The 20,724-nt window shown below is 32.0% G+C and overlaps 2 protein-coding genes across 2 annotated transcripts; one reads left to right on the forward strand and one right to left on the reverse strand.

Moving 5' to 3' along the window:
• Positions 1-9,201: 9,201 nt before the first annotated feature.
• On the forward strand, positions 9,202-12,922 carry LOC114394256 (protein COBRA-like). Its single transcript, XM_028355931.1, has 6 exons — positions 9,202-9,406; positions 10,131-10,210; positions 10,725-11,181; positions 11,637-11,793; positions 11,869-12,146; positions 12,244-12,922. Exons 1-6 carry the CDS (start codon positions 9,301-9,303, stop codon positions 12,528-12,530), a joined length of 1,365 nt encoding a protein of 454 aa, XP_028211732.1. The 5' UTR covers positions 9,202-9,300; the 3' UTR covers positions 12,531-12,922.
• Positions 12,923-14,618: 1,696 nt separating this feature from the next.
• Positions 14,619-19,935, reverse strand: LOC114394255 (teosinte glume architecture 1-like). The gene is made up of 4 exons (XM_028355930.1): positions 18,607-19,935; positions 18,130-18,266; positions 15,684-16,559; positions 14,619-15,050 (listed from the first exon to the last, which is right to left on the reverse strand). Exons 1-3 carry the CDS (start codon positions 19,242-19,244, stop codon positions 15,700-15,702), a joined length of 1,635 nt encoding a protein of 544 aa, XP_028211731.1. The 5' UTR covers positions 19,245-19,935; the 3' UTR covers positions 14,619-15,050; positions 15,684-15,699.
• Positions 19,936-20,724: the final 789 nt, after the last annotated feature.

Below are 20,724 nucleotides of genomic sequence, written 5' to 3' on the forward strand. Positions count from 1 at the left end.
CTTTAAGTTTTTGCAATTTTGCAAAGTTATATATTCAGTCTATCTAATTTGTCCTTTAAATAATTTATACGTCTTTTTAAACTAATATTTATTTAAAACAATGAGTGACTTACTTAATTAAATTAGATATCCAAATTTTAAATGACATATGTAAAGTGAAAAATATTTGAGATGAGATATAATAATGATAATCGGTATGATGTAAATGAAAACATTATTGAGATTAATAAAATGATTAGTTATTAACATAATTGGAGGATTAACAAACTAGTAATATTGCAACTTAAACAAGATTAAAAAAAAAATTACTTTCTTTTGTCATGTACAGTTAGTTATATATTGTATTGTTAAGAGTTCTATCTTCAAAAGTGTTATAATTCTTATAACAATAACAAAGGGCGGAAGAGTGCAAAAATTAAAAATATGAGCAGAAATTGTTTCTTATCCCTTGCTTGATTTGGATACGAATTACAAATTAGGAAAATAGAAAAGCTGAAAATTATAAAATTACAATAATATATTCTTTCATCGAATTGGCCATGCCATTTCAGAAAAATCGAATTGGCCATATTCCAAAAGTTAATTATGAATAAAACACAACATATATATAGAGAGAAAGAAAGTTGGTCAGCGACTTAGCATGCGTGATGTACGTTATATATTTAAGCTATCAAAACCAATGAATTCCGTGTATATATGTTCATCATGGCTGCATCATTTTATCCTGCCCGCGCAGTAAAGATCAATTGATTCCTTTGTATAGGCTATGAACTAGCAAGTAGCGTCATGATAATAAGAATTTCACCTTTTCCCCTAGTTTTATCGTGACCATGCAGTCTGCAGAAACTTTAAAATGATTGAGGAATAAGAACCTAACAATTATATATAAATGTGCCTGTAAAAGCTTTGCTCCTTTCCCACCCATAAAGAATGATGCAAATAGGATTTGAATATCCAAAGAAATTGATAATATCTCTCTTATTATATCTACATGCATCAAATGCAAGTGCTTTAGTCCTTCCTTTTTCATTTTTAATTGTTATTTTCTGTTGAGCATCCTAGCTTTTTTTCTTTATTTTCACTCTATATTCCTTTCTGCCTTCTCAAATCACAACCGGCTACCATCCATAACGAACACATTGCTCATCATCGGTACTCGACCAAAATGCTTTAAGAATACCAATAAAATATATGTAATGACAGGAAGCATAAAAAAGAGCACAACTTTATTGAATAAACATAAGTTAATCTTAACCATTATTATTACCTGTTATGAAGGTAGTTTTTCCCTTAATTTCCAAGACTGTATTTGGTACAGAGAAGATAAAATAAAATAGATAAAAATAAAATTAGAGAGTAAAAATAGGTCAGGTGAGAAATAAAATGAAAAGTATACATCTTTGATTGAAAATAAATAAAAAAGAAATAGACAGAGAGATGAACCAAAAAGAAAAAGAAATAATACAGTAAATTTCACTAATATTAAAATTATTTCTCTTCATTCTCTCACCTACCAAACACCTTGTTCTATCTTATTTCTACCTTACAGATATTATTTCTGTTTGCTGTTCCAAAGCTTAAGTCAATATTGCTTATTCTAAAGTAATATTAACTTAAGGGAGATTGTTATATAGAAAGAGAGTTTCTGCCTTAATGTCTCAGTCAGTATTACTTACTCTAAACAATAGTGACTTAGAGATGAAGTCACTCCATCTTTTGCTATTGAACTCGGACGAAAAGGCAAACTAATGCTCCAAAGGACCCCAAGTTTAATATCTTAAACTAGAATCTGTATCTAACCCGAACGAAATATCAAGATAAGAATAGCATTCACTTAAGTAATTGGATATTTAATTACATGATCACACACGTGAAACTTAATGAGCCTAATAGCTTTTTTCACCAAGTACACCAATATATACGACAGTTCCTTTCAGGTATGGATAACTTCACTCATTCTCACCACTTCCTTGTCAGAGTCTCTACAAGTGTTGCTATCAAAATTGTTTACTGTAGATTATCATGAACCACGGAATCTCCCACCATGTTGTTGATCAGAATCCTATCCCTTGTATTTACATCACAAATATTACTCAAAATTTGTAAACATACTTTCTAGCCTTTCGTTATTAATCCTTGGTGAAGGGATGACAATAAAATGAAAAAAAATAAATAATGGGAAGATCTGATTAAGAAAAAAGGTTGTCATCATTTGGTTTTCCTATAGTGTTTCTTCTTCTTAATCTCTAACAATTAACAAAAGCTTTAATCTTTTCAAGCATTAATTCCACCATAATCTTTACGTACAATACCATTATTCTCAACTTTTATCTTTATTTCTTTGTTAATTTTTTTGTTTCATGAAAGGTATGTGTGAGATTGATGTGATACAGTAATGGAAATGAAATGTGGTAGTGCAAAAGAAAATTTGGTTGCAGGGAGAAGAACATCCAATACCCTAATATAAAATGGCAACGTTTTGAACTCAATTAACGGTGTTAAACATCACTATATAGGAAAGATACGTCAAGTTGAAAAATAATTTACCCCAAAAAATAAATTGAATAATAAAAATTAATGAATTCAATTGAAATCTAAATTAAGATTAGAAGATAATTAAAATTAAAATACTAGTTATTGTTGCAGTAAAAAAAGTTGTTATTATTCTTAATTTTGTTGTTTTACTTACTTTTTTTTTTACATTTTTTCTTTAAACAAAGTAAGATCTTGATTAAATTAAAATAATTATCTCACACAAGTTGATCCACATCATCATTCTTATTTGTATTAACATGGTTTAATAATAAAGAATCAAGCTACACACCTAAATCTTTAAAACGAATTATTATCAACTGAACTAAAAGTTGCTTGGTGCGTTATGTATCCTTTTACTTGAAGATGCCGCCAAAAGGTAGATCTGCGACTGGCATAAAATTGTGAAAGAAAGATTGAGTGAATCGAAATAGAAGGAACATTATATTAGAAGTTTATCTAAATCTAGTAATCCTATACCTGCTTTAAACAGAAAACTAAAATTTAATCCTCAAACCACATATTTGTTTACGAAATTGTGATTCCAATATTTCGAAAAGCAAAAATTAAAAACTGAAAAAGAAATAAACAAATAGAAGAAGTTGAATTAAAAAACACCAGCGCCGCCTCCTCAACTTTGAAAAACCTAGGGTTTTAAAAGCCCTGACTCAAGCATATGAACGAATCATCATCCTCCACCACCAATCGAACCTATAGAACGATAAAAAAAAAAACAGTACCAAATAGAAAATTTCTACGTTAATTAAAGAACCTCATTCTGAATTCCCATCGCATTGCATGCATATACATGTGGCTTATTAATTTATTAATAAGTGTGTATCCATCATACTGGCCTGCTGGATGCTTCTCCAACATATGCTTTAACATGTTAAAGAAACATTGGATAGCAAAAGTACTTTCTTCTTAATGTGCTTCCTCAATTTATGGACCACACAAATTATTAATAGTGGTTTTGAGTTATAATATGCTAATTAATTATCATGCTGATCCTATCATGACATCAAGAATTTAGCTAACCCAAGATTTGTGTGAATGGGGACAACTGTTGGGATCTTGCGTAGGGAAAAAGCCGCAAATCCAGTCACTACTTTAATACCTAAAGTTATTATTTTATTTCTTTTGACTGCTTAAAGTTTCATACTTATTCTCTTAAAAGATTAATGTTTTCATACTTAATATATTATTAGAAACCTTCTTTGGTACAGAAAAATTGAGAGCCTAGTTGTCTAGGATGTGTGCTAGCAGTGCAAGTGGAATCGACAATGTTCGTGACATGAAGAGCTTAATTACGCATCACCTGGATCATAATCTAGGCTAATCACGCCGACGCATCACATGCAGCCTAGCTAGTTGCCTCTCGAATATTATTTTCTCACTTCAAATTGAATAGTGATTAAATTAGTATTAATAAAATAATAATAATAATTAAATACGTAAAATCAATAGCTAGTATATATTAAAGGTACACATTATATTATATTTTTATATCATTATAAATAATAAATAAAACATTATTTTATAAATTTTTTAATATTCTAAGTATACGTAAAAACCTAAATTAAAATTATCATAATGATATTTCATCTAACTTTTCATAAATACACAATAATATTCATTAAAAATAACAACTTTATATCTAGAATAAAAAAGCTAGGATAAATACTTCAAGTTGCTTGTTTTAAGAATAAGATTAAAGCAGTGTCGCACTAAAAATTTGTCATTGATCTGTTGTAAATCGATATTCTTCGCCCTTTTTCATAAGTTTTCCGATATCCTTAATTTAATAGCTTTTCTCTAGATTGGTTTTATTCAAAATAGATCGATTCGCCAAATTTTTTTATCGGACGACCAACCATTTTGATTTTCAAAACACACATATAAATCATATTCAACCAACTAAAAGTTAGGCTATACGAAGCTTTGTAAAATATATAAAGCAAATTTCATAAATGAGTTTCAAACTAAATAATTGATTCTATTATATAGTACTATTTTAAAAATATTAAGATGAACGTGTGATCATAAAAAAATTGAATACAAAATGACTATATATAATAAATTAAAAGATTGGTGCAACATCGATCGATTGAGAAGAAAATAACAAGAAATTAGGGGAGAACAGAACTTTGAACTAATAAGCTACACTTTCAATAAAACACGACATATGAAACAATAAAAAAATGCATTTAATAATAATGAAAATTACTTTTATTAATTGTAATATCTCATTTTTTATTTGTGGGTATTTTTTCCTTTTTTATATATGTTTTTTTCCTTTTTATACAATCAAACAATAAAAGAGAAAAAACTTAACTTTCTTATCTTTTTTTCTCTCATACTAAACAACTTTAAAATTATATCATATTTCACTCTTTTTTTTTTTTTTTCTTTCACTTTCTTTTCTCTTACTTTCTTTCTCAAATCAAACAAGAGCCTAAATGTGTCCCAAACATGCTGATAGACTTCCTAGGTTTCCATAGTCAAAACCATATAATGGCTGACTATTTTTTTTTTTTTTTGTTATTAGTTACTCCTTGAATCCTGGTTTGTGCACTGCAACCCATGGCGGAAGATTAGTGCAAGTCAGCGGTTGAAGGCTAAAAGAATTACAAAAGGAAGAGTGCAAAATAACAGGATTAATTTCCAGGATACTTCAGGAAAAATGAATTACAAAGAATATGTTAGTAATAAGGGGAAGTGTAAATAGTAACTCTTGGATGGCCAATTGTTTCCTAAGCTGGCATAATCTCAATCCTAGTAAATTTGTGAATTGGGCTAAGATGGTGGCCGTTGTTTCCTACACCTCGAAGTTGATTCCTGTACTTCTTTTTGACTTTTGAAATAACCAATCAAAAATGTAAAATTACATTCTAAAATGATTATAGATTTTGGTATTCAGAAAGGCTAATCCAAAAAATATTCTAAAAAGGATGTAAGAAGTAATTTGGAGGTGCAAGAAGCAACAACCTAAGATGGTGGAAGGAAAAGGCCTGATATAAATTTCAACACAGGGAGGGTGTATCGTAACTTGACATTCTTTTATTTATTTATTTTGGACTTTTATCAACTTCCTATAGACACTAAAAAATATAAATTTCAACATCCGATTCGGATATATTGATTTTCCAATTTCCACGCATTTACATGTTTAGTGGCTTGAAATCGTCGGATAAAAATTACACCACTCACATTCTATTTAGACAAATCAGATTTGAAATACACTTTTAAGACTTTAGTCGTCTCATCTTCATCAACTGATCAAGAGTTGCAAATACGTTGATTTTGTGTGAATGCGTACAATCTAGTTCCTTTATGAATCTTCCATGATTGGGTTAGTTAGTAACGTCTATTCTTTTCAATGATCAAGGAGAAATTGATGTTCAAGATTGGTACGTACATTGCCGTTTCTGTAAGTTGGTATATATCTCTGTTTGTATTCCACACATGCTTATGAATGATTTAAATAACCGAGTCTTTGCATTAGGACGTACTGGATGGGTGATTGAAATTTTACATTTTCTTCATTAATCTTCTTTGTGATATAGTTGGATTGAAACTTGAATGTAATCAGGGAGGTACTGTTGCACTATATATTCTATTATCATTTATCAACAAACAAACAAAAAATGGAAGAGATCGACCTCACAGATTTTTATGATATCTGATGTACGTATCTGAAGAAAAATAAAGTTTGGATGGAACCTCTAGTCATGCAACTTGTCATGGTAGGCATGAACGTAGATTGGTGTTTGATATAGTATTTCTTTCTAATTTCATTGCCCATGATATTAATACTTCTTAAATTCTATCCCAGGCACTAGTGAATCATGAAAGCAACCAAAACTTCGGTGAATCTCAATCATAATACAGCGGTGTTACGTTGTATGGCACGAAATTCCTTACTAAATTTTAATGAAGTACGTGTTCTATATAATTAGCTCAATGCATAACAAGTTAAAAAATAAAAGAAAATTCGATGGTTAATGAAGCGAAAATGCTAAAAGTTACAAAATAATTTGGTACAAATAGTAACCAAATAACCAACGCTATCGGGTCACTTTACAACTCAATTTTATTCAGAAAAAAAAATGTTAATTGGCACATATACAATTTTGTCAAAACTCAAAAGCACACGATTGTGATTTTCATCAAATCACTTCTTATGTATTTTTCTAATTTCTTAACTGATACTAGCTAGTATTCATATGAAAGATTGCTTATTTATTGGGGTAATAGAATAGTGTTCTGAAATGCATTGCATCACAAGGTAACATGTGGCAAAGTTATACCGAAAGTTGACATGTGAGTTAGAAATTATATTAAATATTTCTAATTATTTTTGATAATTTGTTTTACTTCTACTTTTAAACTCTTATGTCAATTTTGGCATTTAAAAAAGCTCTTATATCAATACAAATTAGAATATCATAATAATTAAATATATTAGGTCATTTTATACTTCTATAATATTTATACTTAATTTCTTTTTTTAAGTACATTTTTTTGTTATTCAATTTTTTATATACTCTGTTTTTATGATATTAGTGTAAAATATCTATCAATTTTATTGACGAATAATCTCTATTTGATTGATAATTTTTAATAAGTATTTTTTAATAACATTTTTTTTGTATTTATAATATTTGAATTTGACACTTTACTTGAGAAAATTAAATAAAATCTACTTGAACTAACTAACTACTTGATTGTTTTTAAAGATGAAGTTATTTATAACTACATTTAACTCTATTATAGTTATATTTTTTATTGTAATTTTTAAAAATTTATGATATTTTTGACTTCTTATTAGATTATAATAATATTTTATATTATATCTATATTTTTTTAAAGTTTAATAATGATACAATAACAGTGTAATATCATTGAATCACAAATTATTATTGATATGATTTTTAAGATATTTTTATTAAAATTAATAAACTTATCATAAATCACGAAATGAAAGTATAAAATGTTCATCGTCTTTTTTTCTATTTTTTATGTTACTTATTTCATGCAATTTTTTTAATCCACCCTTAATTTTCGTCCCAATAACGGATCGTGGTGAATGATGATTTTCAAATCATCCCACGTATTTTTTCTTTTCTTTTTGGAGGTATATCATTATGTTTGCGTGCCAGTGAATTAAAGTCCATAATAATCAATTAACTGTGCGGCAAAGTGATTCTTATGGCTTAACTCTTCAGCAAAGTTCCTCTTAAGTGGCCGATGCTTTCAATGAAGATGCCACAGCACACAGGTCATCCAAGGGGGTTCTTCTAAAATTATAAACCATTTTTTCTTCTTTTTACAATAATAATGGCAATTATATTTGAATTTAAAATCTAATACTAATTACTTACATCTACACGCTACACAACTATATGCTGAAGCCTCAAGTTTAAAATTCCACTCTTCATTATATCAACTGATTTTTTTTTCCGATTTAAAAAGAATATATTGTTTCGCTTTAAGTATGAAAAAGAAAGGGAAGGCCGGGAAAACAATAATTAAAGGCAAGCCCAATCAAGTGTAGCAAGTGGTAACCAGAAGGGAAATGCACTTTTTTACTATTGTTTCTATGAACTAAAAGTTATAATCACTACAATTTTGTGCTACTTAGGAACAGTTATAGGTCCAGTTAAACTCACAAGTTCGATCCAACCTGGAAAAAAAAATTAAAATCAAATAGACTCGAGTTGAATCGGGTTAAAAACATTGCAATCAAATAATTGTTAGGTTGAGTCTTGTGTCACTAACAGTTAAACTTAAGTTTTGTGATTTATCGACTTGAATTTCTTTATTTTAATTTTCATTTGTATGAATGTTATTTTAAAACTAAATCCTGCATAAAATCTGTACAAAATACTTAACAGTTGCGTATATAATTAATTGATTTGAGGGTTTTAGACATAACATGGGTAGACGTACACGGCTAGACGCGGAAAACATCCCTTGGACCGACCAAGATAGAGGCCGAGGAAAGCCTTTGTGTCTTTAGTATCCTTACTTTCACAGCACGTGGTCCTGCAGTGCCTTCTCTTTATGTTTCATTCTTCCAATATTATCCCTATCCTATTTAAAAAATCATTCAGTAAACCCAAAAGAAGAAGAAAAGGAGTTAGTTTATTAGAATTAGAATTGAATAATGATGTTATCTGCACATTACTTCTGTTACATTCCTTTGGAACATTGGTGTTATTGAGAATGAAATAAAAAATATATATTTAAACATATCTTTTATTCTGAAGATTGAGTACGTTATGTTTTTTTTAAAAAAAAGAAGTACGTTATGTTTTCTTGAGAGACTACAAGCACATTGATATTTATTAAATATAGAAAGTAAAAAGTACTATTGTATATATGCATAACTCTCCCTTGCAAACAATAATATCAGCACTAAAAAAGCTGAACTGTTTGATAATTTTACATTTGAAAACAGAGAAAATGATACTAAAAGTGATAAAGGATTTATAAAATTAACTTAATGATTAAAAAAAATTCATATTTCTTTTATTAATAAAAATAAAACAAATTAATAATTAATATTTACGGGAAAAAAATAATGTCACTCAGACGGATTCACAGGGGAATCATTGACATTTGGCAAGTGAAACTGTGTTACAGATATAAGAGTTTTTTCAGTTGAACTCAAACTCAAAACCTTAACTTTGTCAAGGGGCGGTGGCTATCTTGAGTTGTAGCTAGCTACATTTACATTGTGGAATCAAATCTGTGAAGTAAGAAATGGTGTCTCTGTGGTTATCAACCGCTGGATCTGTTGTCCACCGTGGTGACTTCTTTACCATCTTACTTCTGCCACTGCTCTTGTGCACTACATTCACTTCTACAGGTACTGCTTCGCTTTCATTCTCACTTGTCCTTGGATATCAACTTCACTTCACTGTTAAAAGTACTCTCTTTCAGTAGAGTTGTCATGAAGATTCAAGGGCATTCCCCTTTTTTTTACTAAAACAAAAAAGGTGCAAAAGCAAACAGTTTAGCTAGTTTTTATTTTATTTGTTTTTTGGGGGACTTCTGAGATTTTCTCAACTGTTTTCAGTGTTTTGTTTTGTTTTTGTTTTTTTTAAAATCAATTTGTTTCCTTTAGAGTTTTCTATAGATTTGTCTGTATACTCTAATAGATTGCTGAGGCTGGTATTTTCCATATAATTTGTTTTTTATGGTTAAATGCTTACCATGTTGGTTGGGTATTGTTGTCTACTAGTTTCTCTTGGTAGAAGTCTAGACAAAAAAATCCAGTTGCACTTTTTTTTTAAATTAATGTTCTTTTGGTGATTATATGGGGATGTGACATAATAAATATCTTTTTTAAGCATCTTTTGAATGAAGAGGCGAAAATGAAAAGGCAAAAGTCCCTATCTGTTTCTTTTTTAACTTGAAGAAAATGTGATGTTGCCATAAGCATGGATACAACTTCTTTTTTAAGGCTTCCTCTAATCTTCACTTAGAAACAATCCAGTGATATATATGTTGCTTTGTTCTGTAAAATTGTTTGTTTTAAGTATGCTCGCTGAGAATTACGTCTTCCACTTTTCATGGTTGTTCATATACAGAAGCCTATGATGCACTTGATCCAATTGGCAATATTACAATCAAATGGGATGTCATAAGCTGGACTCCAGACGGCTATATTGTAAGTGATCATCACTTTCTTAATGTGAGAAAGTACTAGGAAAAACATTATATTGTGAGTTTTGACATTTAATCTGAAAAGTATTTTGGAGTAAGAAATAACAGCTATATAGTACTAATATTAGGCTTGATGATGGACTTCTAAGTTGTACAAGCCCATGTTTCAGCAGGACCTCCAGGGTGTCTGATTGGTTAAACTTTAATATGGTTAATGCTAAACTCCATTTCTAACACAATAGCTAGAACTCCATGTTCCAGAAAGCCTTGTATGCAGATTATTGAGGTGAAACTTCAATTCTGATTAGAGAACAACACAAGCAACAACACTTAAGGAACTGTATTTAAGTTCTCTTCTATGGTTAATGTTTTTTTAACATAGTATAGGTAACAAACTTTGAACTAGACGGTGAATGTCTTTAGGTTTTACCAATTACCTTTAAATTTGTATGTAAATAAATATTAGCTCATGTCTTCCCTGTTTCTTTAACAGATTAAATCCTTTCTTGCTTGTACAGGCTGTTGTTACAATGTACAACTTTCAACAGTATCGCCATATTCAGGCTCCTGGATGGATACTAGGTTGGACATGGGCAAAAAAGGAAGTAATTTGGAATGTAATGGGAGGCCAAACCACAGAGCAAGGGGACTGTTCAAGGTTCAAAGGGAACATCCCTCATTGTTGTAAGAAGGACCCAACCGTAGTGGATTTACTGCCCGGAACTCCTTACAACCAGCAGATTGCAAATTGTTGCTCAGGGGGAGTCTTGACCTCATGGGCCCAGGACCCTGAAAATGCAATAAGTTCATTTCAACTTAGTGTTGGTTCAGCTGGAACAACCAACAAAACTGTCAAACTGCCAAAAAATTTTACCCTCAAAGCACCAGGGCCTGGTTATACCTGTGGCCCTGCCAAGATTGTGAAACCAACTAAATTTATTACTAAAGACAAGAGGAGAACCACTCAGGCATTAAGTAAGTTACTTGCAAAATGCATTGACATGAAATGTTGAATATATATCCATGTTTCTTTCTAAACTTAGCTGAAAAACCTTTAGTTTCTAGATGTACTATATGTACACATTAGACTTAATTTTGTAAATTTGCTCTCGTACAAAACTGAATTGACTTTTGTATCTGATTGTTTGTGTAGTTATATGAGTGCACGTATCTTATAGAAACAGATAACTGGATGGGCTAGTTTCATTGAATTTTCAACAAGAGAACTCTTCCAATTTTCCTTGGTAGCAATATTTGTCTTTTGTTGATGAGATGAAATTATTAGCTTTTCATCAAACAAATAACAAGTAGTGAAGTAACTAGACATGATTATTTATGCTTTATACATTGTTCAGATAAATTATTAGTATGAAAACCATGTTTTAGTTTTTCAGATTTGGTTTAGCTTAATCTGCATATATTTTTGGCAGTGACCTGGAATGTTACCTGCACATATTCTCAATTCCTGGCTCAGAAGACCCCAACTTGCTGTGTTTCTCTCTCATCCTTCTATAACAATACAGTAGTAAACTGCCCTACCTGCACCTGTGGTTGCCAAAACAAAACAGAACCTGGCAGCTGTGTAGAGTAAGTCCTTTATCCATCATTCTGTATACATATGAAACTGTCCTCTGATATGTTTTTTCTGAACTTTTCTTACAGTCCTAATTCCCCACATTTAGCTTCAGTTGTGTCACCACCAGGCAAAGCTACAAATACACCTCTAGTCCGGTGCACGAATCACATGTGTCCTATTCGAGTGCATTGGCACGTGAAGCTTCAATATAAAGAGTACTGGAGGGTCAAGATCACAATTACAAATTTCAACTATAGAATGAACTATTCGCAATGGAACCTTGTTGTGCAGCACCCGAACTTTGATAATGTAACGCAGGTTTTCAGCTTTAATTTCAAGCCACTAACACCTTATGTGGGCTTAAGTAAGTCCTACAGTGCACAATCATATAGTCCTATGGATAAACTTGTGTACAAAATATTCCAATTCTTATATGATTATTATGTGATCTGGTTTTGCAGATGATACTGGTATGCTGTGGGGAGTCAAGTTCTACAATGATTTACTCACTTCAGCAGGACCCCTTGGGAATGTGCAGTCTGAGGTCTTATTCCGAAAGGACAAATCATCCTTCACATTTGATAAGGGATGGGCTTTTCCGCGAAGAATTTATTTCAATGGAGATAACTGTGTAATGCCACCGCCGGATGCCTATCCATGGCTGCCAAATGCAAGTTCGAAACTAATTTTCTCTTTACTGAGTACACTCCTAGGCACTTTAGCTTGTGTGGCAATGTTATTGACTTAAGCATGGAGAATAATGGTCTATATGTGGAAACATAAAGGGGTCATCTTCTACTTTGAAGTCAAGTCATGTGCACCAGATTGTTAAAAGTTGAAGAGATTCACATGGTTCAAAATATGCATAGAACACAGGTGCATGCATGCTTGCCATATGAATCCTGTCCTGTTATTTACTTAGGAGGGTAGATTTTTACTGCCACGTGTATTTTTGTAGCTTTTGCATTGTAAAATTATTTAAGTTGCTCGAATCATTACTTTTTCTTCTTGTTCTTTTTTCCTTTTTAGAATAGTTAATTGATATCTTAGCACTGTGATGAATTTAAGCAAAAAAAACTAGTTATCACCCACTACTCCTTTCGGGTGGATGGCTTCAGTGCTTTGCCATTTGTACTTTGATATGCCTGTACTTATCATCTTGCTATTTCTGCTTAGAAGGCTAGAACTATCTTATAAAGAAATTCAATTCTTCGTTTTTCTTTTAATTCAAATTCAAACTTAAACCAAGAGTTAAACATACTATGTTGAGCATTGCTTCCTCGTAGGAAAACATTTTACAGAATTCAAAGGGAAGAAGAGTTTTAATTAATTAATAACTTGAAAAAAAATAGTTAAGAATTAAGAATAAAAAACAAATTAGCCACGTCTATTCCCGCGGTAGTTTTTCTTTATTCTTTTCTAGGAACTAGCATTTTCCCATTTTACTATTATCACGTTCCTCGTACCACCCAATGACAACCGGTCAAAGTGTTTGGTGACATTTGTTGATTTTATTTATTAAAATATTCACACTTATTTTAGAAAATAAAAGTAGAATTGCAAATGTTATAATGTGTGTTTTATACTTTTATTTTCTTTTATTATTTTTTAAAAATATATAATAAAAATAGTATAAATATTGTTATCTAGACAAGAAGTGGTTCCAAAACTGGCTTATTATTTGTTTGATAATAATGTCCACGTAAATAAATTTTATCGTTTAACCTCAATTTTACAATTACAAAATTTAAATGCCATTAAAATTAAATTCTACTAACTTATTCCTAATGTGATTTTAATGTACTAATAGTTATTTTTTTATTGTTGCAAAATAATAAAAAAAACCCTAATATTTAAGGTATCGAAACTATCATTTTTTTAAAATAATGAGGAAAATGCACCTCGCATTACTCATTCTCTCTTTCCTTTTCATAAACATTATAAATTTAAGCACGTGTCTGGTTTAGCGTTTTCAACTACGGATCCATGCCTAGTTTGAAACAAGTATTTGTAACTTTTACATTTTTATATGAATTTGACATGAAAAATAAGAAATATCCACGTTCAAAACTTGAATTCAAACACAGTAAGTAGTATGTGTGAAAATGATTTTCCTTTCATATGATAATACTAATAATGTACCGATGGTCTGGCTTCAATTTTCTACTTGATCTTTTTATCGTAACTTTTGATGATTTGTTGCTAGTACTTGGTTGGTAGTCATCCTTGCATGCTGTACCACGTGGTTATGGAAAGAGATATTATTTGAAGGTTCACGTCTTTGCATGAAAAATTGAAAATGGTTAATATCATGAAGCCTTGAAAGAAGCCTTGAAGAGTTGGATTTAGTGACCCGCTTCTCAACAAGCTTAATGAGTTAGTCTGGCACATACGTCTTCCCGTTCCTCGATCGATGATGGTGAATTTGCTTGTCTCATCAAAGTTATGTAAAGTTCCTTTTTCAGTATATCTATAATTATTAAGTATTTCATTTCGTTTATACATTTATTATTCTTATTTTATCCTTTAATTATTTTTTAAAATTACTCACAATCACAAATAATTACTATCTAATATCAACATGAGAATTATTACAACTATATCTAACTTAAAAAAACAGTTAAGACACAATACGCAAAGTGTTTATTTTTCAATTAGTATATTATAAAAGAAAAAAAAATGCTTACTTTCCTCATTCCAACAAGAACAGGCTGGCTTCCACAGTTTGACTCGTCCAACTATGCTTGTAGTATTGACTCAGCACTAAATATTTTGATCAAACTCTAATTTTAATAAATAGCAGTACCAAAGAAACATAAAAATATTACACCTAAAGTTTGTCCTTATTTTTACAATACCCCATGCAGGATTAATGATTAATAATTCAGTACGACAAAAAGTCATTACCAAAGTTGTCACTAACTTAATCGAGCGTCAATTCTAGTAAACAATTGCCCTGATTTGAAGTGTTTATGCCATGAAGAACACATTTTGATACATCTAAGGCTCTTTTGTTTATTACATCCAGATGGATATATTAACACAGAGAGGGACAATTGTGTCCCAACAAATATCATAGATATAGCCTGGCGTGTTTAGATCAGTTATTCTGCAGACAAGTTGTTCTTGAACCGAATCAGCACAAGCAAGCTAATGTAAATAGTTAGCAACAGAATGGCACCATTTGAAGTTTCTATTCCCCTGTGGCCTACATTGTCTTAAGATGATTGGCATAGGCGTGTCTTTCACATGCTTCACAACTAGTTTCCTGCATTAAATGGAAAATAAAATGTTTATCCTCTAAACTGATATACGTTATGAGAATATTCCGTTTATGTAAATGTACTTCACAAAGGGGAAGTTAGCAACAATGTCTCTTTCCTTCACCTTGTCTCCATGACCTGAATGAAAACGTACAAGGATGACTTGATTGGCTAGAGACCCAAAAGATGTGGAGTTTAATTTGATGCATTATTAGTGTTAAAAAAGTTTTATACTTACAGTCAATAATGTGTTGTTAATGTCAAAGTCATTAATGTAGCAACACATCATGTGCACTACTTTTACACTGATATCAAAATTATATAGGAAAGTATGTTAAAGATCTATAATTTAATTAAAAAGCTTGATTAAGAAAATATTTCTTTCAGTAATGGTTTACGGTGGTAGTTCACATAATTTGATTAGTCATTGATGATATATTATAGAGCCTTAAACGACAGCCCCAGATTTCATTTTTCCATTTTCCTTCATAGCTGAGGAATTGAGGAAGCATGCATTCATGCTAGTGCAAACTGTGCAGTGCTAACTACAAGTTTAACCTGCAGCAAAGTGCCAACGTAGTCTAGTCTGCATAGGGGAAAATCAGATGATTAAATTTTCACAAAAAAGGACAACGCACCTCTTCCAAAAGCACTTTATGTAATCCGCAGAGTGCAAGAAGAATCATTCTCTTGCTTCACCTGCAAGGATTGCCTCTCATGCTCAACTCGCTGAAGCTGTGATGACAATTGTAGCAAGTCAATGGTTGCACCATCTTCATCGGAAAGACGATCTTTCACATTCAAGTAATCTGAACCTTGGAAGATACCATCTGCCATATCAAAGTTTATAATATCATTATTGCCTGATATTAATACAGGACTGAGATGGCTTCCATCGGCATGATTTAGTTCTGGTGGAAAACTATCTGACACTCGGCTTGAAGAAGTCTGTGAGCTTATTCCTATCTTGTCAGAGACCTGACTCATGTTGTAGTGATGGCTATGACTGCTTGGAATAACCAAGGAGTGAGCCAAGGGAATTCCTGATGATTGGCTTGAAGAGTTCTGGGATTGAGATGACAGAAGAGAGAGAGCACAACAAGAGTCTGAAATCCCTGATAATCCTTGAACATTTGGTGAGGTATCAAAAACACTGAAGTCCTCATTTCCTACAGTGTCCTGGAATAGTGGTCTCAATCCAGAATTTTGGGCCCCAAGGGCAGATGGATAGTGGCTATTGCTCTCACAGAAGATGCTTCCTGTGGTGGATGTAGAACTGTTTTCATGAAGAAAGGGAAATTGTTTTCCGTTATATGATGAAAATAAAGATCTTGGCAGAGGATGTCCATTGGTTGCAGCCATAGAAGAAAGATTCCTAAAACCAGTCCCGTGTTCTGCTTTGATAGGTCTCCAGAAGTCACTCATACCATATTTCTCGGAACACATGACCCCACTTGGAAGCATCTCTGGTCGGATAAAAGATGATGTTAGCATGGATCCCTGGAATCTGCTATCTGCAACCACATGATCCTTATAAAAATCCAATTCAATTAACTTTACTAATATCGGATGACTACAAAAGTAGAGAAAACTGGTGTCGGATGACCACATCTAAATTAACTGCTGAGTAAATGAAACATTTCAAAATTTATTGAAGGAACAAAGATAGCTTTAGAATTTAAGCACATCCCATACATACAGTTTAATGACCAATTTCAAGTGTTTCTGAATATTAGAAAAGAAACTAGAAATTATGAGGCACACTTTTGATGTTTTAGCACATGGGAATGAATGAAGTTTATTTCATTCCACAATGCAATTAAAAAAAAATAAAACGGTAACATATGGAAACTCTCACACTGCTTCATCTCTTTTTTCTCTCTTTCTATTAGGAGACAGAAAAAAAAGTGGCAGTAGCCAACCAATATGATAGAATATTAAGGTTAGTAATATGGAACAGAAACTGGGAATTAAAATTTGCTGTTGATTGGACTTCATGTTATTAATAACCCCACATATGTTAATGACTGATAAAAAAGGAGATAGCTTAATTCCTAATGGGAAACCTTTCACTCAGACAAGTATGGCGTTGAATAGAAGATTGATGTGTGGCACTAGTGAGAAGAATAAGATTGCATGGTTTTTTGTCATGTGAATAGGAGGAAAGGTAGACAAAGAAAGACATTGGAAGAAGTTGTCAAGAGGGATCTCATAGTAAATAACAACTCTGAAATTTTGGTTTTTAACCAAGCCAAATGGCGGTGTGCAATACATGTAGCCAACCTCACCAAGTGGGATAAGGCTCTTTTGTCATAAACAAGAATGTTGCTGAAAATCATTTCCCATCAGAGAAAGCATCGTTATTCTTGTTGAATAAGTCACTTAACGTTCGCATCCACCACATAACAAAAGAATCCAAATTAAATCTAGTTTAGACAATGTACCCAAAGATAAAGTTAGTTTGCACAAGGTCAAAACTGATAACCGATAAGGAACAGCACATAATCAGCAAATGTCAGAGAATAAACATTTTGAAACAAGTGGGGCATTAAGATGGCAGTTCATTTGTTATAGATGTATATTCATCAGGTAAACCATCATTTGAAAATCCACATTTATTCTGATGGGTGACAATTGACAAAGCAGGACACCACATAGCAAATTAATTCTAGAATATAATTTAAGCTGGACCACATTACATATTCTGCAGTGTGATTGTGTGAACACAAGGAGTTAATAATGACATTGGCATCAAAATGAAACTTGACAGAAAACTGTATGACAAATGTACCACAGTATGGACAGGAATAAAAAATTCAAGAAGTTAAATAGAAAGGCGAAGAACAACTTTGAATCATTTCAGAGGTGGGCATATTACATTAAGCCTTTGAAAAGGTAGAAAGAAATGGACAAAGAAAAGGGACCAGCTTTTCAAAGGCGCGAGTATATTTTTTAGTGCCAACAAAGTTATAATCAAGCAGTCAATCACAGGAAATTTAATCAATGAAGAATGCAAGGGATGAACGTGCATGTGACCAAAAGTAAGATGGGAATTTAAGAGAAAAGGAAAGTGTGTATTATTACCCCCACATGGCTGAAGCAACGTCCCAGACTTTCCTGGGTGAATACCCATTTGTGGTTTTCTTCTACGCTCATTATGACCTGCAAGGCGTTTTCGGCAGCTTCGCTTGCCATCATCAAATTCAGCCAGCAAATGAAACCTGGATGGATATCATAACTAAACATTACAACAGAACTATAGTATATCTCAACAACACAGCTAGCTTCTCATGTCAAACTTGTCCATTATGAGAAGTAGCAAAACTAGTAACCTTAATCATATAAAAAAAAAAAAAAGGGGAAAGGAAAATGATGTAAACAAAAGCAGATAAAACATAAAAGCCTTTTAAAACCCATAATATGACATACAATTGAGTAGGTAAAGAGTCATGTTCTAGTTTTCCAATCAATAGGCACCACAAAAAACAAAGACAAGCCATGATAATACATATTTAGCAGCTTGGAATTGAAAGATGAAGAAAGGTTGAGAACTTGACCAACCTACTACATTGCTGGCAAAACCTTTGCTCAATGCCATTGACTATAACAATGGCAGTCTTGGAGTGAACCTCACACACCTTGTGCCTCTTGTGGTAGTCCTTACAGGAGCTAAGATCCTTGTTGCAGCCATAGACTTGGCAATATGCAGTCTGAGAATGTAACCCTGAAGTTCGCACTCTCTTAGGAGGCGTTGATGACTCAGAAGAAGACAGAACTTTGGAAAACGCTGGATCAGTGAAATCTCCATGCTCAGCAAATCGACCCAGCTTCAAATCGATGAGGGAATTTGAGTCCCCTCTTTGAGAAAACCCACTTGGGGCATCCACAACAGTGCCAGTGATTCTGTCACTGTGGTGTTGTTGTTGTTGTCTATTACCATCCACCTTTCTGGTTGGAACACTGGCAACTAGATCATCGGACATGTGTTTTCCCAACATTTCAGGAAACCCCAATTCCTCGAAACCTTGATTCTCAATGCTGTGGTGACCCAAACCCAACATGTCGGTGGAAAAACCACATGGGGTTTTGAGTTCCCAGCCCAAGAAAGAATTTTTACTCCTCCCGAGAGTGTTGGGAGGTGAGGGTGCCTCATTGGAGACACACTCCTTTTCTTCAGGGATATAGCTCCAAGATTCCATCACATGCAGCAACAGAACCAGGTCGGGGTGCAAGACAATTAGACACGACCAAACAACAATTAGACTCTCGAACAGTGTCCCAACAGTGTTGTTGCTAATTCGCCATGGCAAGATTGTAGCTTGAATTTTGGATTGAGCAGAAAGGTAACAACAGCTGAAAAAGCTTTTTTTCTTTTTTTTTACATTACCCAACAGAGAAAGACACGAAATTTTCAGTATCTTAAAGCCACGAGTCCATGAAGCTCTTGGATTTTATAGAGACCAAACGGATTAGAGGAGAATAGAAGAGAAGAAGTGGAAAGAGACAAGGTGTGAGAAGGGTGAAAGAAACATGGAAGAAAACAAAACAAATAAGTGGAAGCTAAAGAGGGTGCGAGGTTACTGAACTGAAGCAGAGTTGATGCAGAATCTGGATAATTATAGAGAAAGAGAAAGAGGGACCGAGAAAAGGAAAGGTAGTGTGTGTGTGCGTGTGTGAGAGAGAGAGAGTTTGGGAATAGTGGAAGATGGAAGTCTCAAGTGTGAAGAGAATATAGTGGCATGGCATGGAAGATGGAAGATGGAAGTTGAAGAGGTTGGAATTGAGAGTTGCTATTTTTGGAGAAAGACAATGAGAGTGGACAGCTTTCCACCATGCTAGCTTAGACACATAACGCAGTTCAGAGAAAGTGAGACATTCTTCTTCCCTATTCTTTTCTAACATTTTCATCAATTCAATTCAAAATAATACTGATAATGGACTTATTAACTAAATCTGATATGATTGGTAAATAAATAATTTTATCTCTTAAATAGATAATCATAAATTTTATTACTGATTTACAAATGAAAAAACTATTTATTGAAAAATATTAATCCTTAAATTTATATCATATCTAGAGAAATTAATCTTTGGTGTAAAAAAAATAATACTATTATTTTATTTCCTTCAAATTAAAATACAAAAAATTAATTCAGACCTATCAAAAAATAAGTTACCATCATTTAATTTTGATAACTTAAAAAAAAAATTCACTCATTTCTTAAAATACCTTTTACATTAATTATATAGACAAAAAAAGAAGAAAAAATTGTTAAAAATAAAGCTCTAATTAAATAAATAATATTTTAAAAATGTTATCATTAAATGAAAAAGAATTAATTAATATTTACTTATATTTTAATCCACCACACATTAAATTTTTCCTCTTATATTTCTAGAATGATTCCATGTGACTAAATATATTTAAGAGATTTTTACTCGTTTTCACTTTTGTTCAATGACTTGAGGTTCAGAAATCTTTTATTGCTTATTGAATCAAGGAAGACTTTGACTTATCGTTCATTAGCTTTATTTTAAGCAAGTTATTGTCTCTCTCTAGTCTTTGTATAAAATCATCAAAAAACCGCATTAAGTAAAAATTATATTACATTTCTTACAAAATACAAACAACTCAAAATTTAAACAATAACAATTAGTAACTGTTTTATAAATGTTTCT

Source organism: Glycine soja, chromosome 17 (assembly GCF_004193775.1).
Source record: "Glycine soja cultivar W05 chromosome 17, ASM419377v2, whole genome shotgun sequence".
Lineage (NCBI taxonomy): Eukaryota > Viridiplantae > Streptophyta > Magnoliopsida > Fabales > Fabaceae > Glycine > Glycine soja.